The sequence below is a fragment of the Podarcis bocagei genome (genome assembly GCF_964188305.1).
Source record: "Podarcis bocagei genome assembly, chromosome: 2".
NCBI lineage: Eukaryota > Metazoa > Chordata > Lepidosauria > Squamata > Lacertidae > Podarcis > Podarcis bocagei.
In genome coordinates, this window is record NC_138126.1 from 88,513,166 (window position 1) to 88,540,092 (window position 26,927).

The 26,927-nt window shown below is 47.3% G+C and overlaps 1 protein-coding gene across 1 annotated transcript; it reads left to right on the top strand.

The window, feature by feature from the left end:
* Positions 1-30: 30 nt before the first annotated feature.
* On the top strand, positions 31-26,413 carry HOOK2 (hook microtubule tethering protein 2). The gene is made up of 22 exons (XM_081180310.1): positions 31-145; positions 4,366-4,451; positions 4,879-4,951; positions 5,414-5,464; positions 6,495-6,627; positions 7,178-7,245; positions 7,586-7,648; positions 7,901-7,981; positions 10,348-10,505; positions 10,624-10,764; positions 12,044-12,245; positions 12,603-12,713; positions 13,307-13,394; positions 14,829-14,898; positions 15,524-15,661; positions 16,202-16,289; positions 18,679-18,713; positions 23,213-23,295; positions 23,504-23,607; positions 23,795-23,902; positions 24,670-24,741; positions 25,136-26,413. The coding sequence occupies exons 1-22, from the start codon at positions 98-100 to the stop codon at positions 25,304-25,306; spliced, it is 2,172 nt and encodes a 723-aa protein (XP_081036436.1). The 5' UTR covers positions 31-97; the 3' UTR covers positions 25,307-26,413.
* Positions 26,414-26,927: the final 514 nt, after the last annotated feature.

The following is a 26,927-nucleotide window of genomic DNA, read 5'->3' on the forward strand; positions in this document are numbered from 1 at the left end:
GCGGGCGGCTGACGTCACGCGCGGGCTGCGCAAGGGGCCGCTCTAGGCCAGCAGGGGGCGTGGCGCTCGGAGTACCGCGGCTTGCAGCGCCGGAGCCATGAGCGAGACGGGCCCGGCCGGGCGCTGCGGGGCGCTTCTCACTTGGGTAAGCCCGGGAGCTGGAGCGCGGGGGGTCGCCCGCTGCAGCCGCTCGGCTGATTCCCGCCACCACCTCCATAGGGCGCCCCCCCCGAGTTAGCCCCGCTGCCACTGCCGCCCCCCCCCCCGGTCTTCAACAGGTGCCTTCCCGCCCGGCTTCCTCGCCCAGCCGCCTGGGATAATCCTTCCTTGGGGAAGGGGAAGAATGGCCGACAAGGCCACACGCGCCCCTCTTTTTTATTATTCCGGGTTAGTTTAACCCGGAATTGCCGCTCACGTTTCTGCATTCTCACGGACGTGCTTTACACCCGCTGTTCCACCCATAAGCATTATGCACCGACAGAGGATGCGTGTGGCGGGGGTGTATGAATGTATCGTGTGCATGGACACCTGTAATAACCACTTGGTTTGGTGAACACGGGCGGGAGGGACGTCGGTTAAAGTCCGCGGCGGAGGCCTGAACTTAGCAGCACCGGTTGCTCAGCCCCTGGAGTTCCTTCCAGGAAAGTCTTGAGGCCTCCCGGCTACCTCCCAACTCCGCTCCTCAACTCCCAAATCCTCTTAAAAACCTCCCGGTGCCGCAAGTCTGCCTTAAAGCCTCGGGCTATTTTTGTAGGCTCCACTCGACACATAATGACTCTGCATTTGCGCTCTTTGCCCCCTGGCGCTGTGGATTTTCTCCGTTCCCTCCACCCGCTCCCTTAAACTAGCTTTTTCTTTCGTGTCCAAATGGAATGATTAGGGCTTCCAACTGTTGGCTGCTGTTGCTTGAGATTCTCTTTCTCTGTCCTTCCCTTGGAAGAATCTTTCCCCACCACCTGCTGTGCCCAGCACCAAATGCTGAACAATGAAGGGTATCTGATTAATTCCCATCTTGCCAAACTCCCCAAGGAGTAACATAATGAGAGTGAGATCGAGAATCTAGTTCAGCCTGCTTAAAAATGTGTAGAACAAGACATAGAGGTTTGTAGTTCATCAGAGGAACAAACTTAAAACAACTTGGAATGTTAAAAAAAGAAAGAAGGCAACACTTGCTCAATCTATAGTTCAGACCAGTCTAATTGGTGAGGTTAAATATATGAGAGAGCCAGAGACTGGATTATTAGAAATATATTTATATGCTACTCAACTGGGGCCCAGTTCCAAACTGGACCATTTCATCCCAATCCTGAAATAAGGAAAAAGCATTTATTTTTGTTGATTTGCTTATTCTTGAGAGAACCCTTGTGGAAGCTGCTACTTGTCCATTAATTTGATTCAGTGTTTTGAGTAGAAGATTCAGGGGTCTGACAAATGTCCATGCTTTTGGGCCACATGTGTAATAAAGTCTACAATCTGAAAACTACTGAATTGTTAAGTTCAGTTGTGTCACCTGTGAGCCAAATCAAGCTAACAGGGTTTTGTCCTATTGCGTGTGTTGAAGTAGCTTACGAATGTCAGGATGCTTTCATGATAATCAACCATGCTTTGTGAATTGTTACTGTGACAACTTTAAGCATTACTGTAATTGCCACAGTCTGTACCCTTTGCAGTGCATTTCTTTCTACCCCTGCTGCTTACCTCATTGCTGACTTTCTCCTTCACTCACTCCCCCCACACCGTGTGTATCTCCTAACTTGGGTTAACAATTCATGCATCTGATGTAGTAGTTCACAAAAGCTTATGCCATAGTAAATTTGTTAGGGTTGTATTCAGAGCACTCCTATGTGTGAGAAGAACAACTTCTGTTTGTGCAATGATACTCCCCCCCCAATGTACTCCCCAAATCTGTTCTAGGGGTTCTCTCAACTCTCTAGAGCAGATCTGGGGATAGCGTGGGAGAGGTGCAGGGGGGCAGAGGAGGGAAATATTTTTACACAAGTGGAAGTCATTCCCCTCTCACAATTATTTAATTGAATACCATCCTCCTACTTTAAAGTACCACAAGACTTTTTGTTTTTTGCATTAAGATGGTGAAGAATAAGTGGATTTTGACTCAGAAACTTCACCAACTTGCTCAAGGAAAATATTTCTGGAAAACTTTTTCTTTTGCAATTAGAGCCAACCGGAGGGTTCTTTGAAGTATTATATTTGTGTGATATTTATATTTGCATACTTCATTGTTGTCATATTTTAGATTTAAATGATTTTTAGTTTTTGCTGGAAAAACTAGTGTTTGAACAACTAGAGCAGCACATACCTTTGTGCCTAACTTAAAGAATGGCTGCTTGGCTTATTAAGAGTGGCTGCTGCTGCTCTGCCTTCCCAAGAGCTTCCTGGTTAGATTGCCCTATGTCCTGTTTATCACTAATAGCTGTAATGAGAAAACTTTGTTCTTCCATTGCTAATCACCTTCTCCCTAACCCACCATGCCAAAGATGCCGGATGCTTCTATCTTTGCCCAGGGCAGAAAATACTGGAGTTGTTGTTTCTAGATTCTATTTGCAACAGCTGTCATACAAGGAAGGATTTTGGTATGATCAGCCTTTCATAGCACTGCAGCAGTAAGAGAGGAGGAGCTGAACCTGTCAAGCTTGTCTCTCCTGCACAAGTATTAAAAACACAGGAGTCTTTGTTTACGCTGAATTGAGCAGCCCTAACACTGTTTTTCCTCAATACCTCTGTGCCTGAGTCCACAGATGCTGTTGGGGGTTCTTGGCTAACAAGGAAGGGTCTTTTGTTTATGGGACCTGGATATTTAGGAAATAATTTACTAATGCAAGATGGCTGGTATTTCTTCCAGATTCAGAATGGAATGCTGATTTCTGCAGTAAGAATCAGGCATCTGTCAGCCTTGTGTGAGAAGGCTGGAGTTGGTACCCAAGCGAGATCTGATGGGAAGGTGGATGCTCATGTGCTGTAATGTTATTAGCCAGAGCTCTAAGATGGACCACTTTAGGATGCTTTCACATGGCAAGACCTGTAAAAACTGCCCCCAGCAGGAGAGACCCTTCTACTCTTAGGCATGCTGAGGTCCAATGTCAGTCGCTGATACTTGTGTTTATATGGGATGCAGTATCTCAGGAAAAACATCAGTACTTTAGCTCATGCAGGTAGTTGATGGGACTTCTATTAAGAGGGGTAAACAATTTGGAGAAGGTAGGCACACATGGTTTCCTAAAATGTAAGTTTGGTCTAAACATGTTGATTCCAGGGAATAAGAGAGCTATGGGATCTGATTTCTGCACGACTGAGAGTTCAGTTTAACTTGAGAGGCTGATAATTTGACACAAATAGGACCTAATCCAATTTAAGGTATTGCCACTTACTGGTAGCTGTTTCAGTTGAGAACCATAAGAATTAGGACATCAACCAAATGAAATTTTAAGGGGGAGGTACCCAAAATACAGAGGAAGGTGGAGTGTTTGTAGCATTCACTGGATGTAGTGCAACCACCATCTTCCAAACAGGGCACATTAACAATCAAAAGGAGAGTGTTGTTTAATAGCGAGGTAGGTAAGAGAAATATCTGACCCTGTAGAAAACTCCAAATTGGACTAGATAATTCAAAGACAGAAAGCTTACTTGTTTTGGTAATCTTTTTGGTTAATATGAAAACCTTAATGTGTTGTTTCAGCCTGTTAGTTGCAATTGAGGAAGCAAGGTTAAAATCATGGGAAAACAAGCAGGGATGACTGTGTGCATGTTGGAGGAGAGGACCAAGGCCACTCCTAAATCTCCTAGGTGTAAATCCTGTAGCTGCTCTCGAGGCAGGAGGTAGCTTGGAAGACTTCTATTTCATTATACTCAAGGATGCCCTGACTGTGAGCGTGACAGCTGGGCTGCCTCTGCTTAGTGATTCATTGTGTATATCAGCGCCTTGCAGGCATGTGGGAGTACTCGTGCCGAGCTCATTGTGTGGGGGGTGCATGTGTGTGGCAGGCACTGTTGTCTTGCAGCAGCAGACTTATCTATTGGTATAGATTTTCAAGTTTGGTTTTAAAGATCTCAGTGTCTAATCATGAAGCCTAAGTGCACCTAAACCTACATAGGGTTGCCACCTTCAGCCAAGAGTCTTTGTAACTCCACACTTTTCATTCTTATGGATATATTCCCATTAGATGAGTTATCCAGAAAAAGTGTGTTTTTCTTCTTTGATATAGACACTGTCACTAGCAGCCCTAGCAGATTTCAGGTTGTGTCCCCCTGTAGGCTGGTTCAGAATGGGCTTTCTCTGTTCCCAGATCTAAGAATTCACTATTTTTGCACCTAAAGTGTTCACTTGCTGATTTGATTTGTTTCCTCCAGCTGCAGACGTTTCATGTTCCATCGCCATGTGCCAAAGAACAGGATTTGGCCAGCGGGGTCACGATTGCCCAGGTGCTGCACAAAATGTGAGTGTCGTGGTGGTTATCTTCATGAGTGTTCACAAGAGTTATCCTGGTCAGCATGGCCAAATTCTCCCCTCACTCCCTCACAAATCTCTCTTTGATGCTTCCCTGGTTAGCAAGTTGACCATTTAAGTTTGTGCTGCCAGAAATCAGAATTCCCTCCCTAATGAGTTAATTTGACAGTTTGATACTAGAGAAGGACAGACAACAGCTTAGCAGGAGGAAAGCTCCTGTGGTTGCCTTCTTTGTAACATTGGGACAATGTGAATGAAGCTGTTTGTGAGACAGAAGACAGCAGAGCTTGACTCTAGACTGGTGAAAAGCCACTATGGAATCTGTTTCGCAAAGCATATGTGCAAGGTCACAAAGTTGCTCAGTTTGCTTTCCACCCCCGAACCAAAGGCAACAGCTTTATGGTTTTCATTTCCAGAGACCCATCTTGGTTCAATGAAACCTGGCTCCTGAGGATTAAAGATGATGCTGGTGACAACTGGAGGCTGAAGGTATGAAGTGAGAATGGGGTGAGTGGTGGTCTCTAAGACCTAGATGCTTAGCAATCCCAAATACTGCCAAGAAATGAACTCCAGAAGTCATGAGACTCTGACCTAGCAATACCTGGAAAGCAGAGTTGTTCAATTTTCAGGGTTTCTTAGCTGGCTTAGGTTGATCAGCCAGCTTTGTGATTTGAAGATGAGGGTGGGATTTGGTAGGAAGGGCTCTTCACCCCAATTGGATGCCTGTCCTGCATCAACCCTGGACTCTTCTCTCCCATCAGAGTAGTTCTGAAGACGACTGAGCATGACCAGCTTTCCCCCCCCCCCTTTCCGTACCAGCACGGGAAATAGCAGAGTCTTGCTCGTTGGCTGTATGGCCTTTGGAAAGGGGAAATATAGTGGGAATGACAGGTCTCCGTACTCTGACAAACCAGCACATTTATGTTCATTCATCCTCTATCTTGCCTCCAGGTGAGCAACTTGAAGAAGGTCCTGCAGAGTGTGGTTGAATACTCCCAGGATGTGAGTACCTGTTCTGGTTTGGCTTTGCTGGCATGGTGGTGATGTATTTCAGGGCATGGCCCAAGCCTCCAATGAAAGTTAAGGGTCTCTGCTTGGGCAGTAGAGCAGCAGGTGAATGCCAAGGGACAAAACTCTGATAATCACTCAGCCTGGCTGTATTGAAGCCATCACTGAAAGACGGAGCTCATGGTTCCAGCCTAACATTCTTTTTTCCCAGGACCCACCTATCCCTTTGATGGTAATTAGTTTTAGCTGGTTTTAATACTGAATTTTAGATTGTTGTAGTCTGCCCAGGGACCTGCTGGTGAAGGGTAGGTAATAAATTGAATAATGATAATAAATAATAATAGAAATAGCTCTGCTCTAGAAAAGCTGGGTAAATGTTATTGGTTTTCTATGGATGTGCCTTTCTCTATGTACAGAACTCCCAAGATAGCCAGTGGAGTGGAGTGGCAAGTGAGACTTAGACTGGGGAGATTTTGTTTCAAATCCCTGATTTTGTTTCAAATCCCTGATTAACTCCAACCTTCCTGGGTGGTGATTTTGGGTCTACCTCTTAGCCTAATCTATACACTCACAGGGATAAAACAGTGGGAAAACTATATATGCTATCCTGAGCTGTTTGGAGGAAGAATGGGATTGCAGTGTAGTAGTAGTAGTAGTAGTAGTAGTAGTAAATGCTCCTTAGTACAGGCAGTCTTGCTAACAAGTCCACCCAAGTTACTAGCCCAAAACTTAAAAAAAAAAAAATTCACCTTTCCAGACATGCCTGTGTAGTCACTTATTGCCCACTGAAAGAGGCTGTTGCAGTTTCAAAAGCTTCATTGTTTGGTCACTTGGAAGCTTGCCACAGACTAGTGCTGGACAAGTGGCAGATTTCAAACCTAAGATAAAGATACTGAAAAGTAACCTGTCCTCTCCCAGGCAAATTGCTGTCACAGACGCAGTGAGATAGGTGGAATAGGTAGGTGGCAGCAACAGTGAAAGGTCTGCTGGCTGTCCGAAGCTATATCCACTGTTGTCTTCTCAGGTCCTGGGCCACCAAGTCCCGGAGCAGCTGCTGCCTGATGTAGCTCTGGTTGGAGAGCTGTCTGACACAGCTGAGCTGGGCAAGCTACTGCAGCTGGTGCTGGGCTGTGCCATCAGCTGTGAGAGGAAGCAAGGTATATGTATGCAAATGACAATTACAATGGGGGGATGTCACAGTGGGGCTTTATGGGCATCTGCGCCATGAGGATGACTCTGCAATGGCTGCTTTAAATACCTGCCGTGGGTGGGTGGGGTCTAGGAAGCAGGTGCTCTATTTGTTGTGGCATTGCTGTCCTGCTTACAGGGACTTACAGTTTCCCTTCATTAGTCCTCTCTCTTCAGGTGGCTCTTGCCTCATTCATATAACGCCAGGATCTCCTGAAGCTGGAGCTTCCAATCTTTCTCCTTGGGTTTTCTCCTCTCACTTTTCTTCACCCCTGATACTAGTTGGGATATCGGCTTCTTAAATCAGCTTGAGACAGAAGGAGGGTGCAGTGAGAGACAGACAGAGATCTGACAGTCTGCCACACCCACAAAAATACTTTATCGAACTTTGGGCCCCTCTCCTGGAGGCTGTACCAACCCTCATGGCCGCATGATTTGGGGCAGGGGAGGGAATCTGGCCAGAGGGAGGAAGGAACTAGTTGGAGAGTAATTTGAGTGCCCAGCCTCATCTGTTTGCAGATCACATCCAGCAGATCATGACCCTGGAGGAATCTGTGCAGCATGTTGTTATGACAGCAATACAAGAGGTGAGTGCGACTGTGTCCTTCAGCCTAGTGTGAAGCCATTAGGCTCCGGAACTGGATGCTTGCTTTGTGTTGCTAATGATCTCCCTGGTCAGGAAGTGCCCCTCATTCTCAACCTACAATCTTGCGTCTTCCCAGGTAATGATGCTACTTTTGCGCTAGTCCCTGCCCCCGCCCCCCGCCAAGTCCTGCCCACTCCCTGCTGCCAGGCCTGGTGCTCATTAGATGAGAGTTCCGAAAGATGTTCTAGTTCACCTATGCCTGCTTCCTGAAATACAGGGCTTAGAAAGTTCTGTGAGTCACCTCTATGTGACCAGTTACCAAACCTCTTTGTCTTTTGCAGCTCTTAAACAAAGATTCATCGGACACGCTGAGCTCAGAGACTTATGGGAACTTTGACAGCCAGGTACTTGTGATATATATTAAGAGTGGGTGGGTGGCATGAGCCCTAACGGTGCAAATTCAATAGATGTAGGCTGAGCAGGAATGGAGAAAGAGGTCCTTTTTTGGGGGGTGGGGCCAGATGAGGTAATGCGAAGGAAGAAGGCTAGGCTTGGGCTACTATGAGTGGCTTGCCTTGCTCAGTGTCTGTGGTAGTATATAGACTTTTATTGACTGACTAACTGACTCCTTGTACCTTTCCGGTTTTCCCTTGTAGTCCAGGAAGTATTACTTCCTCAGCGATGACCTAGAGGAGACGGATGACATGCGCCAGCGCTGCCATGACCTAGAGCAGCAGGTGAGTGCCTCTTGGGAGCCAAGAATATTGGAGGTGGAAACCAGCTCTGTTTGCTGTGGACTTAAAAGAATGTGCATCAGATGATGGAAGCCAGGAGACTCTTCATAGGAACAATGGAAAAATACTGAGCACCATCAGGTCTCCAATGGGTTCTGCCCTTCCTCGGAAGTTATGGGGAAGTATATATCGGGGTAGGACACCTGTTGTCTTGTAACGTTTGGTTGACTGCATTGTCTGTCACCTCTGAGCATTAGCCATGCTGGCTGGGGCTGATGAGAGATAGGATTCCCAATAACATCTGGAGGGCCACAGGTTCCCCGCCCCTGGTATATATTCTGTGCTGGAATTTTCCAGGAGTCCTGACATGCCATTTTCTGAACTGCTATCTTGATTACCATCCTTTCTCTCCCCTTCCCTCCCTGCCTGCCTCTCCATATTGCACAACTCTATGTGCACTGAGTTGGTGGTGTTTGGGGACCAGGCCTATTCTGGGCATTTGGATATTCTGTCTTTCCTTATATGAAGGCAAGGTGAGGGCCTGCCTTCCGTTCCTCCCTCATGCAGTCCAGTTTCTGGGGTGGGGTGGGAAGTGCAGTTCTTTGTGGATGGTGTGAGCTTGCTGGGCTGCATGGAGACAGCTGGGCTTGGCTGCAGTGTGGTGTGTGAGTCTGTGTCCCTCCTAATGCACAGCTGTCCTTTCCCTCATTGTTTTTGAGATTGCTGTGGACAAAGAACAAGACCGGCTTGGTAGTTCTGGGGCTGACCTTGGATTCAGTGGTCCTGGGCTTTATGCCTCTTTTTACCTGTTAAAGCCATATGAACAAGACTGGTGTCCGGCAGAGGGGCTAAATTTAAAGAGCAGACAGTGCAACTGTGGAGATTTTGGATATTTCAGGAAGGGTGGGTTGTGGGGGACCTGAGAAAGGATAGGCTGATCTCACTCCCTTTACAAAAACAAACCCTTTACTCCTCCAAGGTGCTAAAGTGCCCCTGGAGATGCAGCCCCCTTCAAGAAGGTGAGTGTCTTCCCTCTTCCCATGCTCTTGCCTATGATAACAGACCTGCTCACCCAGCAGTGGAGCCCCATGCCTGGTGGGGCCAGCCTAACCTCCTTGCATGAGCATGTGCCATGTTGACAAGTTAACAACTGCTTGAGAGTGTTGGAGGAGTTGTTTGCACCCAGTACAGAAGCAGGGTTGGGCCTGGCCTGAGTTAAAAGTGCTTTCAGACTCTGTACTAATTCAGCTACAAATCCACATTTCCGCATTATAGGTTCTAAACTGCCTATGAAGATTCTGGAATCACTTAGGTTTAGGGGATGTCTATACAGGCTGAGTGGTTTTTTGTGGCCTCTTCATTTGGCAGCATTTAAGCTTCGTAGCAATTCTGTTTTTTATAAATTTTTTATTGGTTTTTCACAATTTTTATAAACACAAACATAACACAATACAAAACAAACAAACACATAAACAAACATGTATAATTTCAGATCCTTTTTTCTTAAACCTTACTTCAGCGACTACCCCGTACCATCCCTTTCTGCATCCCAGTTTCCAAATTTGTTCAGCAAATCCTCACCCTTATATTTATCTAGTTTTCACCTTGTTTTTTTCTTTTACTTAATCTTCTACAGCCATAATCCCCATATTTTTAAAACCTCAACATTTTAGCATTCATTAATTTTATAATAAGCTTCGTAGCAATTCTGGATCCCTGCAGCAGGTCGGTAGGTGCCTGTAATGAAGTTTTCACTTCCATTCAGGGAGCATAGGTCTTTGGCAAAAAGTCTGCCAGATTTGCAGAGAGAGGAAGTGAACTTGCTTGCTAGCAGTTCCTTTCAGTAGCTCACACGTGCTTTAGTAGTACCAGTGTGGATGATAAAAATTCCTTCCCGCCAAATGAGCTGGTGCAGGAGGAGTCCTGATGAGGCTAATTTCAACGGCTGCTGTGCGTGTTGGGGCAGGAGGCCAGCTGTAGACATTATTTTGCACATGCATGCAAATTTCTGTTAAGCCTACTCTGTTACCCACTGTATGGTTACATAGTTTTGCAAAATATGGGGACAGGTCTGCTAGAGCAGCAAAAGGAACCGATTGCTTGTGGCTACATGTAGCAATTTGATAGAGAATGGGAGAGCAGGATTCACTTCAGCCTGCTTAAAGCCAAGGGAAAGAAGTGAACAGCCAAGACTTAAGGAGCTATGCTTCTCCCCCCTTTTTCTAGGGCACTAGTAGAATGAGGTTGAATGTCACAGGCTGGTTGGGCTTATGAAGGACCTGGTAGAATCCACAAAGTTCTTAGCTGGACTTAGAGCTCCATTACTTAGCCATCTCCCAGAAACTGGTCTTCCTCCCCCCTTCTCTCAGATCTCCATCCTGGTGGAAGAAAAGAATACTTTGTCGCTGGAGAACAAGAGTCTCCGGGAGCAGAAAAGCTCGCTTGAGTCCGATGCTGCTGGGCTCACTGGCAAGAAGTTGCTGCTGCTTCAAACCCAGATAGAGCAGCTGCAAGAGGAGAACTTCCGGTAAGGCAGATACTGGGGTGGGGAGATGATATTGCCCTCAGGACAATGTGCCCAAAGGCAGTGGAGTCCAGAGAAAAATGAGAAGAAAAGTCTAGCTAACTAGATGTATTTTGGCCAGGCTGGAAAGCAGCAGAGATGACTTCCGAGTGCGCTGTGACGATCTCGAAAAGGAAGTGCTGGAGCTTCAACACCGCAATGAGGAGCTGACCAGCCTGGCTGAGGAAGCCCAGGCACTGAAAGACGAGATGGATGTGCTGCGGTGAGTGTGCCTCAATGCCTCGGCTGCAAGAACTGTGAATATACCCTTGTATTTTTTTGGGTTATGTGTTACGGCTTGTGAAGCAGCCCATGGTCCAGCCTGGGCCTGCTGTGTGTCAAAACTCCAAATTTGTGAATCTTGGGCCTCAGGTGTGCTGTGTTGCCATATAGGCAAACCTCCCACTGCAGCTGCTGACTAACAGAGGTCTGCTTCTCTGCATATTTGGACACTCTTAGGTAGACAGTCCATTTTTGCACACATCCTTAAGTTTAACACGGTGATCTTTGCCACTGAAAAGGCAGAGCAACAGATTCCCAAACAGCCGCTGATGGTTGAATGCAGCTATGGAGAAGAGTTGACAGTCCCACTAGAGGGTTTGTGGGTGGCTCATGCCTATACACTGGAGCCCTGATGAATGCTGTCTCTCTTCCAATGCTTGAAGTTCTGGAAAAGCAGAAGCAAATTAGTCCAGGAGTTTTGAGTGAATATGTGGAATGTGGCTTCTTACTTGGAATCCAATTAGTACTGCTGAATAATCAAAATCTCTGCTATCTGGAATTTGGTGGAAGTGGGGCAGCTTGTGTGTAAAGAATTTGGTTTAATTGAGAATGTTAGTTGTTCTTGGGGGATGGGTTTCTGTGCTGGAACAGCATTCATTGCAGCCTCTCACTATTACCAGTCTTCCTTTTCCTGTGTTTGTGAGTTTTGTACAAAGCATGCTGTTAGGTAACTTCACACAGATTTCTTTTTTTGCTATTCATTAAAGCAAACTCAAGTTTTGTTGTAACTTGTCAATTTTTGGACTGTTTCACACAGAAATGTAGACATAGTGCTTCAGTTCTAAAATAGATGCACTAACCCATAACTTCATGTGATGTAAAAGAGCATCAGCAAGCCTTGGGCTTTCATGCGCCCTCTTCTATCATCACATCCCAGTGGCTGGAAGGAGAAGTGGGGAATTGAATGCTTTACTATTTGTTTGTTGTGTCCAAACCAGCAAAGGACAGTTACCATTTAACTATACAGCAATTTGTTTGCAACAGTCCAACTTAGAATGTTTGCCTTAAAATGCATGGGATACTTGTTGCTTATCCATTATTGTTTCAGTTTTTGGCACCCTTTGACCTTGCTGCAGCAATTCCTGCTTACACAGTAGTTTTCTATAGCTAGTAGAGTTACTTTCTGTCCCTCCACTTTTTATCCAATAAAGTCAGAGTTACCTGACATTAAAAGCTGTAAAAGATACCTATACTTATATCTATATCCTGTTGCTCTGCAGTCACTCCTCAGACAAGGTGGGACGGCTGGAGGCTATGGTGGACTCCTACAAGAAGAAGCTGGAAGACCTGGGTGACCTGCGGCGGCAGGTTCGGCTGCTTGAGGAAAGAAACACCGTCTACATGCAGCGCACTTGTGAGCTGGAGGAGGAGCTTCGGCGTGCGAATGCTGTCCGTGTGCAGCTGGAGGCACATAAGAGACAGGTGAGTTGGTGTTAATAAGAGAATGCATTTGAGCAGACTGCAGCCTTCAGAATGCACTTGCAATAATACTCTGTCCTGAAGGAATCCTAAAGACAGATTGGAGCACCATTGGAGCCAGAAAGGCAAAACCCATTTGACCAGAATTGACCTGGTAGCTGTAGCTGTGCTGTGGCTTTGCAGGACTTTGCAAGACTGTTGTCTCAAACAGTCTTGTACTCTTGGTGTTTGGCAGGACTTCAATACTAAACATAGATTCAAGACAACCTGTAATGAAAAGTAGCGTTGCTGATTGCTTTGCAGCAGGAGAGGAGGGCAAAGATCATAAGCACAGCAAACCCCTACTCTTCCCTCTTCCAGGTGCAAGAGCTCCACAGCAAACATGCAGATGAGGCTTTGAAGGCGGAGAAATGGCAGTTTGAGTTCAAGAACCTCAAGGAGAAGTTTGAGGCCCTGGTAAAAGAAAAAGAGGTAACGCAGAACTTGTACCACAAGATGATGATGAGCGTTTCCTTTGGCTTGCAGGTGAAGGCCTAGTCCAGGAGTGAGGGAGCTTTTTCAGCTTGAGGGCCACATCCTCTCATGGGCAGCCTTATGGAGGTTGCATGCAAGTGTGGGTGGGGCCAGAGGGGAAAGTGGGTGAAGCAATGGATATGACTTCTCTCTTCATTGAAAGGGCTGCATTCTGGCTGCGCAAAAGCTCGAGCTTGGTGGTCGGTGGGTGTGTATAGATACAGGTATGTCCATACAGATTTTTTATATATGCACACAAATGCACCACCTATCTATCCATCCATTATCACATTTCATTGGCTCATTCTAGCCTGGTAAAGGAGGGCACAGAGCAGGCCTGGAGAGCATGTGGGGCGAGTCCCAAATGTCAGAGAGCCTTGATGGCTGCATTTGGCTTGAGATTCTCTACTCCTAGTCTTGTGGCAAGAATAGGGAAATCAGGCAGGAGTAGCATCTAGTTTCTGTTACTTGGACAATGTACAATAAGGCATCAGCCCACCATAGCTTAAGTGGTCCTTTTCCTGGGGTGATTCCTGACCCTTTTTCCTTAGAGGCTGATTGAAGAGCGGGATGCCTTACGGGAAGCCAATGAAGAACTGCGATGTGCTCAGGTGCAGCAGAAATTCCTAAATCAAGCAGGTGAGTATCAGAAGTCTTCCCCACCCCAATGAAATCCAATAAAGTCTGCCTCAGAACAATGATTGGAAGTTAAGGAGAAAAGGGACTTGTCTTTGTGTTGACAGGGCCAAGTGCACTCAAGTTACAGTAAACTAGCAGCCAACTACTTTTAACATTTGTTAATACCCGAAAAGCCACAGTGAGAGATGGGGACATTGCCTACATGCTGCAATCATTAGGGGAAATTTGTTCCATCTGAAATGCACAGCGGGGTGGGCCCAGGGGCTAGGGCAGGAAATCCAGCTAGACCCTTCTTTGTGCATTTAGGTGTTGATGTAAGAGCATATTGTTTGGACATTTATTTTATTGAAATGTCCTATAATTTGATTTAGTTGCTGATTGAGTGTTGTGCTTCCGTTTTTGCGATTCCTTTTTGGTTGTTACGGCTGCTTTTTGCGAATGTATTTTATATTTTTTACTATGCTTATTTACACCTGAAGATTCCATTTGGGATGGAAGGGTGCAGTAAAAATAAATGAATTAAATGCTGTCATTTTCATTTTTAAGAACTTTCTACAGGCACGGGCAGGGGGATTCCCTTATCTGTTAGCTTCCTTGGAAGCCACAGGAGGGCTGAGAGGGTAGGATTTTAATGGCTTGGACTGTTTTTATAAGCTGGACGGATAGCTCAGTCGGTAGAGCATGAGACTCTTCATCTCAGGGTCATGAGTTCGAGCCGTACGTTGGGCAAAAGATTCCTGCATTGCTGGGGGTTGAACTGCATGGCCCTTGTGGTCCCTTCCAACTCTACAATTCTATGAGCAGCTATACGGAACAACTTTTTTACTGTTTCATTTTAATTAATGTTTATTATGTGATTTGTGATCTTAATTGTTCTGATATGTAAATCACCCTAGGATCTCTTTTAATGAAGGGTGGTAAAGAAATTATATAAATTAAATTTTAGGCTAAGCCTGATAGGATCTCACACACCTGTCTCCAAGAGCTTTGCCTACAGCCTGTGTGTGTGCTTGGTCTGCCATGCGTTTGCCTGAACCAGCTTGTAGGGGAAGACCTTGTATTATAGTTGGCTGCTGCCTGAAGTGAGGTTTCACCTCCCATCTCTGTGTGGCTTTTCTCAGCCTTCATTCTTCTCCTGTTTAAATGTATTTCTCTTGATGCCAGTGTGGACCATGTTTTGCTTAATACTACTGGGAGCCATAACTGCACTTTTATTGCTCCAACTCAGGGTAGATGAGTTGTCCAGCCCTGGCTAGGTCAAGTGACATGGAAAGCTTGAGTGATACCATCTTAGAGGGTTGTGCTTTATAGCAAGGTAGTATTTGGGAACAATCGGCTCCTTCCCTCCAACAACACCTGTACCTTTGGATAGAAAGCCAGAGGAAAAATAAATGTATCTTCTGTTTCTCTCTCCCCCCCCCCCCCGCCTTGCAGATACCATCCTAGAAGAAATTGCTTCTCCTGTGGATAACTTAGCAGCTGAGATCATGCCAGCAGAACTCAAGTAAATTTTGCCCCCTTGGGGATCCTGTCTTGGAGGCAGAAGGGCAAAAGCCTATGGGGCCTATTTGAAATTGGGGACTTGCTGTTATTCATAATTATACTTGATTACTTCCATCAGCCAGAGGTTGGAGTCAATCTTACCCTGGTGTCCTTTTGGTGATAAAGAGAAAGTGGTGTGGGTGGGTGGGGGTGCTATCCTGGATTTATTTTTCTGATATTGTAGATGAAACAGGTATCATCCCAAGATCACCTTTAGCTTGTTCACTTAAGCTTAAGAAAACTGGGGTGCAGTTTTCTGCTTCATACAGTTATGAGATAAATTCTTTAAAAGGTCAGGCTCTAAGTGAACGCTCCTAATGTATATGCTAGATAATACAGCATGGTAATCTCTATGAATACTGTCTATCCCAATATGCGTTGCTCTGCTTTGGCCCCCAGTTCTAGAGATTGCATCCTCTCTATGAGCTGTTCTGACTTTTAGTACAGCTTTTAGGGTTGGGAGTGGGGGAAAGAGTCAAGAATGGGCCCACATGAAGCAGGGGCTGGGGCTGGGAAGTGGTGGTGGTCCACAACATTGGATAATGCCCCAGCTAATAATCGTAACATTCTGTGTTTCTTGCGGCCAGGGAGACCATTGTGCGGCTGCAGCATGAGAACAAGATGCTATGTGCACAAGAGCTGTCCTATCGGCTGCAGCAGACTGAATTGCAAGGGCTGCTGGAGGAATCTAACCGTACTAAGAACCAGCTAGAGGCACAGCAAAGGTATCCAATAAGCTGGAAAGTTTGCAGTTTGTCCCCACTGGTCTTAGGAGATCCAACCTGCCTTCTCCAGTCCCTCGTAACCTTTGACCAGCTATTAAATTTGCAATTCTAATTTAGAATTATTTTTATTCACTGTTCTTCCTCTTATCTGGTAGGCAATATTCTACCTTCTGTTCTAAAAACCAGTGGGGAAACTCTTACTGTTGGCCCATCAAGTGAAACCATGTTTGCCTGGTCAGCTGGGGAGTGTCCTTGAGCCGAAGCACTGTTTGCATGATCTACTAGGAATGTTAAACTAACATATTTTAAAAAATAGAATTTTGTCCTAGCTTATCTTTGTTAACTAGTGAGGGGCAAGCTCCCTTCTCCTCTCATTGCTCTGGCTCAGAAATAAACAGAGCCATTTGAAAGTGTACTACTTATCACAGTAGCTTTTTTGCTAGGCGCCATCTATACTGACAGTCAAGTGGGCTTTGTTGCTGCTTGCAGCTGGCTTTTCTCTTGCCTGTTTTAATTTGATTTGCCCTTCTCTCTATCCAGACTGAGCCAGCAACAGATCACTGAGCTCAAGGTGCAAGTAGAGGAGCTGCAACGGGCCCTCCAGGAGCAAGGAAGCAAAGCAGAAGATGTGAGTTTGCTTGAGAAAAGAGGGTTTTGTGAGGCCTTGTCAGAGTCAGGCTCACAGGGAGGTTTTGAAGGAGATTTTCACAGAGGCTGGTGGTCTCTACTCTCAGCCTGAATCTAGACCTTCTTACAGGGTGGCAGTAATGGGAACTGGTGGCATAAACCCACCTGTCAGTTTCTCAATGGAGACTTAAAACCAAGACAAAACAAAGGAGCAGGGCTGTATGAGATCTTTGTTGCAACATCTAGGATTGTGTGCTCTCTGTGTACCAAGTGGGGGAACTCTACCTGTATATTGGCAGTTTTTAGCCTCCCAAATTACCTTGGGGCTCGAAACAATGAAAAAGGACTGGGGCTAATCCTCAGATACTGACTACTGCTTACAGGATTGCTATAAGGCAGGTGGTAGAGATTCCTTGAACATACAAATTCCATGATAAGGCTACACTTGTGGGTTTTAGGAGCTGCTAAATTGCAGTTTATTGTAGCTACTCTGGACAAAGGTGTGCTATTTGGCTAAGAACCTTTTTTCTCGGGTTTATGGGCTTGTTGCCTATGGGGGGGAGGGCAAGAACTCGCAGGCTGTAAGTGTAGTTTTGCCCCAGTTTGAGAGCCCTGTGTCCCCTCGCCTGTGGCCTGTTCTAATGTTCACCATTACCTTCTGCCCAGACCTCTTTTCCTCCTCACTTCCCTAATCTCACTATGCTAACAGCCCTCTCTTTCTCCCTTCTGACTTGCTGGCTGTCCTGCCCAGGCCATTGTAAGTACTTTCACATTCTGTGTTGCTTCCACCATCTAACCTACTCCGCTGCAAACTCACTGTTGCTTCTCTTCTGTCTTTGCTTGGTTCTTGGTGCGTCAAAGACAAGGGGCTTGCTCTGGGTTCACCTGCCAAGAGCTGCTAAGGGGCCTGTGTATTCTGAAGGTTTAGAGGAGCACAAGTTCAGTTTTCTTAGTGCAGAAGGGAAGCTGGGAATCATAGGTGCTGTTTTGAATTGGTAATTTCTGTTCCAAACGGCATTCTGATAATCTGAAAAGGTAGGAGCAGTCTAGATTTGTTTCTGAATTGGTGCAAAGTAGTTAACTGTACCAGGTGGCGCTGTGGGTAAAACCTCAGTGCCTAGGACTTGCCAATCGTATGGTCGGCGGTTCTAATCCCCGCGGCGGGGTGAGCTCCCATCTTTCGGTCCCAGCTCCTGCCCACCTAGCAGTTCGAAAGCACCCCTAAGTGCAAGTAGATAAATAGGTACCGCTTTATAGCGGGAAGGTAAACGGTGTGTGCTGCGCTGGTGCTGGCTCGCCAGAGCAGCTTCGTCACGCTGGCCACGTGACCCGGAAGTGTCTGCGGACAGCGCTGGCTCCCGGCCTCTTAAGTGAGATGAGCGCACAACCCTAGAGTCTGTCAAGACTGGCCCGTACGGGCAGGGGTAACTTTACCTTTAAAGGGTACCTTTTAGTTAACTGTACCAACATCTCTTAGGAGATGTGCTGTCTCCTACAAAATCAGTAACTCTTCATGTTACTGCCCTGTGAGTCTCGTATATTAATAAGTCTGTAAACAATTACAGTTCAGCATTTTCCAAAGGGAGGTTGCTTCCCTACTGGGATAATTGAAAAGGAAGTAGAGGAAAAACTTCCTAATGGTTGAGAGCCTTTAGGCTAGAGGTGAAAGAGAAATGCTGTTGATGTGACATTGAGCAATGTAAACCAACATTTGCACACCTAGTAAAAGCTGTAGTAAATCTTGAAAAGTAAATGCTTTTGCATTGCCCACATCTATTGATGCTACTTGAGTGACAGACCCTGAATGGTCTCAGGTGGAGGGAGGGGACTTTGGCTTTTACTTCCAAAGATGGGAGTGAGGTTTTAATGCATGAATGGATTAGTAACTAGTATAGAAAGACCTTTTGTTTTTCAGACTGCAGCCTTGTTAATTGACAGTAGGATTGACTGTAGAGTTGAGCCACTGGCTGTGTTTAGTTCACTTACTGTATACTGGATATTTTTATCCCCCCTGTCATGCCAGCATAGACAACCATGTTTGCAGAGCTGAATGGAATTCTCTGTTCCATTTTAAGAGTGCTTCTGAGTCAGCAGCATCCCAGTTTCACTTTCCTAGCTCATGAAGACAAATCTGAACTGAAACCTTGAACTCCTAGTGCCCCCAGAATGAATCCTTCAAAGCCAGCAAATTTATGCATAACCTGAGTGCAAGGAGGTCTTCAGGAGTACAGGGTACACTACAGCTACACAGGTTTTAGTATTCTGTGTAAGATATACTGAACATAGCACCAGCTCACTCTAGTGGTCAGATGATGACAACAACAGCAACTTAGCTAATTGATCTGCAAACAAAATAAAAATCCTAAACAGTCATTTCTCTCTCTTTTTAGTCTTCTCTCCTACAAAAGAAGCTGGAGGAGCATCTGTAAGTGATTCAATTCAGTTTGAGGGACAGGGTTGGAAAGGGCTAAAGCTCACTTGGTTTTCTTTGTTGCATTTGATGAATGCTCTGCTGCCCAGGAAGACTCTCCTGCGTGAGTGCCTGAGGGCCCTGCTCTTGCCACTTACCATCTGGCTTGGGGCGGGGCCTGGGGCCTCACAAGGACTGCTCTGCTGCCCAGGAAGACTCCCCTGTGGTGAGTGCCTGAGGGCCCTGCTCTTGCCACTTACCATCTGGCCTGGGGCGGGGCCTGGGGCCTCACAAGGACTGCTCTGCTGCCCAGGAAGACTCTCCTGCGTGAGTGCCTGAGGGCCCTGCTCCTTCTTGCCACTTACCATCTGGCCTGGGGCGGGGCCTGGGGCCTCACAAGGACTGCTCTGCTGCCCAGGAAGACTCCCCTGTGGTGAGTGCCTGAGGGCCCTGCTCTTGCCACTTACCATCTGGCTTGGGGCGGGGCCTGGGGCCTCACAAGGACTGCTCTGCTGCCCAGGAAGACTCTCCTGCGTGAGTGCCGAGGGCCCTGCTCTTGCCACTTACCATCTGGCTTGGGGCGGGGCCTGGGGCCTCACAAGGACTGCTCTGCTGCCCAGGAAGACTCCCCTGTGGTGAGTGCCTGAGGGCCCTGCTCTTGCCACTTACCATCTGGCTTGGGGCGGGGCCTGGGGCCTCACAAGGACTGCTCTGCTGCCCAGGAAGACTCTCCTGCGTGAGTGCCTGAGGGCCCTGCTCCTTCTTGCCACTTACCACCTGGCCTAGGGAGGGCCTGACAGGCCTCACAAGGACTGCTCCTGCCACTTACTATCCGGCCCAGGGTGGGGCCTCACAAGGATGGTTGTTGCCATTGATGCTGCTACTGCCCAGGAGGACCCGGAGGAGTGCAGAGCTCTTTTTAACATGTTTTGTTTTGTTTTTGTTTTTTAATATTTCCCTTTCCCTTTCGATTCTATATATGGGGGTGGGATGGATGTTTGGGTGGGCTGGGGAATCTGTTAGATTTTGATGAATTTGTAATTTTTGCAGTTTTTGTTTGTATTGTTTTACTGTTTTCTGGGTTGTTTTTGTTTTTTGTTTTTATTGTTTTAAGGTTTTATTGTTCTAGGCTGCGAAAGAATACTATTAATTGCCATCAATGGAGGCCACTATGAGGCCTGGGATTGCTACCGTGGAGGGGCGAGGGAGGTATGGCGGTGGGGGCAGATGTTACAGGCGAAGGGGATCGAGATATGGATACGCTCGTACCCTTTCCAATCTGCGCCCCATCCCGAGGGACGAGGGTAGGGTGAGCAAGGATTACTCACCTCCGTCACTGGTGCTGTGCAATGCCAGGTCTATAGGCAATAAAACCGCCACCCTGCGAGATTTCTTTATCTCGCAGGGGGTCGACCTGGCTTGTGTGACGGAGACCTGGGTGCGCAAAGGGGCAACAGTTACCTTACGAGAGATGGCGCCCCTGGGTTTCTCTGTCCTCCACCAGTCGCGGACTGTGGGCCGGGGGGGAGGGGTGGCATTATTAATCCGGGAAGATTGCCCTTTCAGGGCTCTACCATCGCCATCGATCCCCGGCATCGAATGTGTTGGCCTAGTGTGGGGCTCCGAGGAGAGCTTGGCTGTCTGGCTGGTGTACCGGCCACCTAGCGCACCAGCAGCCACCCTGTCAGGCCTATTGGAGGCGGTGGCCGGCTGGGCCTTGGAGTTCCCTAACCTATTGGTATTGGGGGACTTCAACATCCATGCTGATGCCACTCCCTCCTCACAGGCTCTGGACCTGGTGTCTTCCATGGCGACACTAGGGCTCTCCCAGTTTGTTTCGGGCCCCACACATCAAGCAGGCCACACGCTGGATTTGATCTTTGGCGTCGGTATAGATGTGATCATGTCTCCTTCGATTAAGGTGCCATGGTCTGATCACTACGCTCTGAAAGCCAGGATTGACTTTCCACCCCCACCCTGCTTAGGTGGCGAGCCAATTTGGGCTCGCCCGCAGAGGCTGATGGACCCTGAGAGATTCCGCCAAGCCTTGCGGGACTTTGCTCCCCCTGGCGACTCATTGACTGAGCTTGTTGAGGGCTGGAATGCCCAGCTCCTGGCAGCCATCGATGAGATCGCACCTAAGCGCCCTCTGCGACCCCGCAGAAACCGGGCTCCCTGGTTTACCGAGGAGCTCCGGAAAATGAAGCGGGACCTCAGACGGCTAGAGCGAGTATGGCGGGGTGCCCGTGACGGAGCCTCAAGAACATCTTATAGGGCTTTTATGAAAACCTACGAGATGGCGGTGAAGGCTGCTAAGAAGTTATACTTCTCGGCCTCCATTGCATCCGCTAGCTCTCGCCCAGCGCAATTATTTAGTATAATCAGGTCTTTAACGTCCCTTGAGGGACAGCCAAATTTAAATAACAAATTGACACACGGCTGTGAGGCATTTGCGAGCTTTTTTGCAGAGAAGGTCTTGTCGCTCCGCCATGACCTCCCTGCCAATTTAGATACAATAAAGGAACTGGAGGCCCCTCGACTGTCCTCAGGTCCAGTATTGGACCACTTCGACCAGATATCCCCAGCCGATGTGGACAGACTCCTCCGAGCTGGAAAGCCCACCACCTGTCCTCTCGACCCGTGCCCGTCTTGGCTGATTAGAGCGTGTCCAGACGAGGTGCGGGCCCTCCTGGGGGATATCATCAATTTGTCCCTTGGCACGGGGACATTCCCAGGGGAACTGAAGGAGGCAGTGGTGCGCCCGCTCTTAAAGAAAACATCATTAGATCCTTTAGATCTATCCAATTACCGCCCGGTTTCGAATCTTCCGTTCCTGGGTAAGGTGATTGAGAGAGCGGTTGCTGAACAGCTTGGTGGGTTTCTGGATGAAACATCGGCTCTGGATCCATTCCAGTCCGGCTTCCGCGCTGGTCATGGGACCGAGACGGCTCTGGTCGCCCTAACAGATGACCTTCGTAGACAGCTGGATCGAGGCGGGTCGGGGCTGCTGATTCTTCTAGATCTATCAGCAGCTTTCGACATGGTCGATCACGAACTTCTGGACCACCGCCTTGCCGACGTGGGGATCCAGGGCACAGTCCTTCAATGGCTGCGCTCGTTTCTCTCTGGTCGGGGACAGAGGGTGGCGCTTGGGGGGGAATTGTCATCGCGCCACTCCTTGGTGTGTGGAGTACCTCAGGGTGCGATACTCTCCCCGATGCTTTTCAACATCTTTATGCGCCCCCTCGCCCAGCTTGTTCGGAGTTTTGGGCTGGGTTGTCATCAGTATGCCGATGACACCCAACTCTATCTGTTGATGGATGGCCATCCTGACTCGGCCCCAGACACACTGACCAGATGTTTGGAAGCTGTGGCTGGATGGTTACGTGGGAGCCGGTTGAAGCTAAATCCTTCGAAGACAGAGGTCCTGTGGCTGGGACGGGGCGATATGGGATTGGGGGGGCAACTCCCATCTCTTGCGGGGGCGCAATTAGTGCCAGCACCGTCCGTTAAGAGTTTGGGTGTAATCTTCGACACCTCCCTTTCCATGGAGGCGCAGATTGCAGCTATAACAAAGGCGGCATTTTTCCATCTCCGCCAAGCTAAGCAGTTGGCTCCTTACCTCTCTCGCCCTGACCTAGCCACTGTGATCCACGCGACGGTCACCTCCAGACTGGATTATTGTAACTCGCTCTACGTGGGGCTGCCCTTGAGACTGACCCAGAAACTCCAGCGGGTGCAGAATGCTGCAGCGAGACTCCTTACGAGGTCTTCGCTGCGAGATCACATTCACCCGGTGCTATACCAGCTGCACTGGCTCCCGGTGGAGTACAGGATCAGGTTTAAGGTGCTGGTTTTAACCTTTAAAGCCCTATACGGCCTAGGACCCTCGTACCTACGGGACCGCCTCTCCTGGTATGCCCCACAGAGAAACCTACGGTCTTCAAATAAAAACATCTTGAAGGTCCCAGGCCTCAGAGAGGTTAGGCTGGCCTCAACTAGAGCCAGGGCTTTTTCGGCTGTGGCTCCGATCTGGTGGAACGCTCTGTCACAAGAGACCAGGGCCTTGCGGGACTTGACATCTTTCCGCAGGGCCTGCAAGACAGAGCTGTTCCACCAGGCCTTTGGCTAGGGCACAGCCTGACTCCCTCCCTCGGCAATCTTCGCAGAGCTCTGGCCCAATGGTCGCCAGTGGCTTGAATTAATTAATTTTTATAATGAATGATTTTAGAATGTTGTTTATGTTGTATTTTTGTACTGTTTTATTGTTGTTAGCCGCCCTGAGCCCGGCTTCGGCTGGGGAGGGCGGGATATAAATAAAATTTATTATTATTATTATTATTATTATGCATATCTGGGGTTGTTATGGGTCCAGCTGTGCTACTTAGCAACATATTGATGCTGTCAAACAATACACAGCAGGGCTTTGGTTGCACACTCTTCAGGTTTCTGGTCCTTATTCTTCAAGACACCTGCATGCCTAGCTTCTGTTTCTCTTTCTGTTTCCTGATCAGAGAGAAATTGCATGAGGCCCATGCAGAGCTTCAGAAGAAGAAGGAATGCCTTGATGAACTGGAGCCAAAAGTGGACAGCAACAGTAAGTGGGTGGATGACAGATCCATTGCTTTAGGAGTCTCAACTAAGCCCAACCTTTGCTGGGTACCACATTGGGCTGGGCTGGGCTGGGCTACCCAGAAATCAGAAGACCTTGTAGAGCATAGAGTGAAGATTCTTGCTACTCCATTTGTCCCCTGTCCACATTTTGGGGTCAAGGACAGCATTGATGTCCCCGCCTTTCTCAACAGCTGCCAAGAAGATTGATGAACTGCAGCAGTCTTTGAAGAAGAAAGATGAAGATATGAGAGCCATGGAGGAACGATACAAGCGTTATATGGACAAAGCCTGCACAGTAAGTCAAGTCTTTCCAGTGCCTTGTGCACAGGCATACATTGGTGAAGCTTTGTAGATCATACACACTTTCCTGCGGTCAATGTGATTCAGTCAGCAATGTTGCTTCAGGGCCTTTCTAGTAGCTAAATGGTCTTGGCCTCCCAAAGCTAAGTGATTATGGAAGATCTCTCTTTATCCTTTCACAGGTCATCAAGAAGCTGGATCCCAAGCAGCAGCCTCATGGAGTTCCACCAGAGATCCAGGCTTTGAAAAACCAGCTGCAGGAAAAGGATAAGAAAATCAACCACCTGGAGGTGAGCTCCTCTTCCGAGAATGAGGGTTGCAGCTTCTCTTACATAAGAGCCTGCCTGATTAGGCCAAAGGCCCCTCTAGTTAAACAATGGAATTTGCTCCCTTGAGAGGCAGTAATGGCCACCAAACATTGATGGCTTTAAATGAGGACTAGGCTATCAGCGGTTACTAACTATGATGGCTATGTATTACTTCCATTGTTGGAAGGAATGGGCTTCTGAATACCAGTTGCTGGAAACTGCAGGAAGGGACACTGCTGTTCTGCTCTGGTCCTGCTCACAGGCTTCCCCAGGGCATCTGGTGGGCCACTGGCCTGATCCAACAGGGCTATTCTTATTATAACAAGTTTCCAAAATTAACAAGGACGTGCGCACTGCAGCCCTCTTACCCATAAGCTACAGGTGTCTTGGGTATAATGCATTAATTCCTTATCTTCCCAAAGTCAATATAAGTTATTTCAGATGAGTGGTTTGCCATGCGTTGCCTGCTTTGACCACCCTGTTAGCAGCTCAGGTAGTTTCCTGTTGTCCTTACTTTGCTTTCACTTGGGATCAAATTGGTAGACTGAGGTCCTGCACATCTATAAAAGAAAGAGGTACACTCCTCATCTCCCCTCTGTTTTGGTTGGCCTTGGCAGCATAAGCTTGGGGTTTTCCACAATCCCCCCCAACACACACACACACACACACACACACACACACACACAGCCTTGGGGTTTAGCAGCATGACCACTTACCTTCTTTTTCCTCTCTGTGCTTCATCTCATTAGTCGGATTTTGAGAAGACAAAATCTCAACAGGAACAAGAAGAGAAACTCATCATCACTGCTTGGTATAACATGGTGAGTTTGAATTGGACTAGGCATAAATAGAGGTGCATGTACTGATGCAGGGGTGTGAGAGAAGGTTGGCACATTGCTTTGCAGGAGAACAGTATGCATAACTGCTGTGGAGCTTAACATCCTGAGAATCTCTTACTTTTTCTAACTATTTTGGTTCCAGACACGTTTTGCAGCTGCTAAACACTGCTGAGTAAAATGTCTGAAGTTGGGCTCTTTACAGTAGATCATTTTGGTGATCCTGTATATATCTGGATCACAGAACATGGCCTTTTCGTGTCTTCTGACACATACTGTCCTGGTCAGAGCCCTATGGAGGAAGAACAGTGAAGAACCCTCCATCTCCATCCAAGAGTCTGCTGGCACAAGCCAAATGTTTCTTTTCCCCCCACTGCAGGGCCTGGCGCTGCACCAGCGGGCTACAGAGGAGCGGTCATCCACCTCTACACCAGTCCAGTCCTTCTTGGCCCAGCAAAGATTGGCCACCAATACTCGACGGGGCCACCTGAGCCGAGCTCAACCCTTGCTGCTTCGATACGTTGGTACAGACAAACCTCAGTTGTCCTGATCTGGAAAAGCTGTCCTGTGGATCTTCTAGAGAATGCTCACTTCCCGGGGGAAGTGAAATCGGAATACCTGTTATGCAGTGGTACTTCCTCTGGAAACCCCCGTTTTATCCCTATTGTTGAAATTCATTCTCTGATACTAAAGATTATTCCTATGCCCAACTGTACTGCTTGTTTTTTAAAAAAATGAGGAATCTTGAGCAGCAAGGAGCTGGATCTTCCCCATTCATTGCAGACCTACATGTTCCCTCTTCCACCGCAGTTGGGAGCTGTTGCATGGCAGTACCCTGGGTGATGGAGAGGTATCCTTCAACCATGTTCCTTACCCACCTTTCCTCTTAAAATTCTGCTTTTGTACATAGTTTCTGTATAGCCCTGTTCCCCACCAATTAAAAATGTTCTTTACCTAATGACGTCATCTGCAGATGGTATGGAGGGAATATTTTTACTGTCATTCACATCTCCCCTTATGGTATCGGCCTCAGTCTTGGGTATTTTTTGTCGTGATGAATGCATAAGGATGAGATGGCTGCTTTGATAGCGGCCCTGCATTTGGAGTTTGACTCCTTTAAAAAGCTAGCATCGGTTCCTCAGGAGCCAGATTGCATTGCCTGAGGCACATTATGGCACAGCTTTTCTTAGTGACTTCAAAATCCCTTCTAAGAAGGGGCAGGGCCTTGGTACAAAAAAGCCCCATTTGAAAACGTATGAACACTAAATTGACTTTAGACCCTAGGGGTGAAGAGAGCCTGCAGTCCTGCCCAACAGTAATTTGTGTGCACATCTGTAACTGTGTTGTCTTCACAGCAATATTTAGTGCCTGGTGTGTTTTTTTTGAAAAGTGCTACTCTTTTTCTCCCCTCCCTGTTAGTATCATATTCAGAGACATTGCAAGATGCAGTATCCTTTTAAAAATATGTTCTCCAAATTTTGATTCTTTTTTTTAAAGTAAAGTTCATAGTTTTAATGCTGTAAATTATACATTTTGTAAAGCTATCTTGTATCTCTGCCTCTTTATTTTTCTATTGGACAGAAGCCTGACATGCAATGTGGGAGGATGGGATATGTCTATAGAATCTTTACACTACAAATAAAATGTTATAAAATCTTTTCTGTATCCTCATTCCTCTAGTAGCAACAACTATTACTGTTGGGCAATGGCCTTCATCTGGGAGGACCAGCTGTAGCTGTTAGTAGTTCTTTGCAGTACCTTTGTGATGGGCCAGCTGTAGTTCAGGCTTCCCATTAATTCTGAGATGGGATTTTCCTCTCTTGGGAGTTTAGTAGACCAATCAACTGCAGTTCCCTATTGGGCCTTGGAAGAACCAGCATGGTCATAGTTGGCTGGGGTTCCCCAATCTAGTCTCTAGAAGCTATTGGAATACAGTTCCTATCTCCTCTTGCCTTGTACAGTTTGTTGGCTGGGTGAGTATTTTGGGTGGAGTGGCTGAGGAAGGATGCTGGGTTCACATGTAACAGCAAAACATACATATAATCAGCCAGATAGAACATTGGTCTGATCCAGGCAAGTTAATTTGTGCCTCTTGGAATTCACTTCTAGACCTATAGAACTCTTAATAGTATTCGGTATGACTGGACATATATATTGGAGGTTTAAAGGGC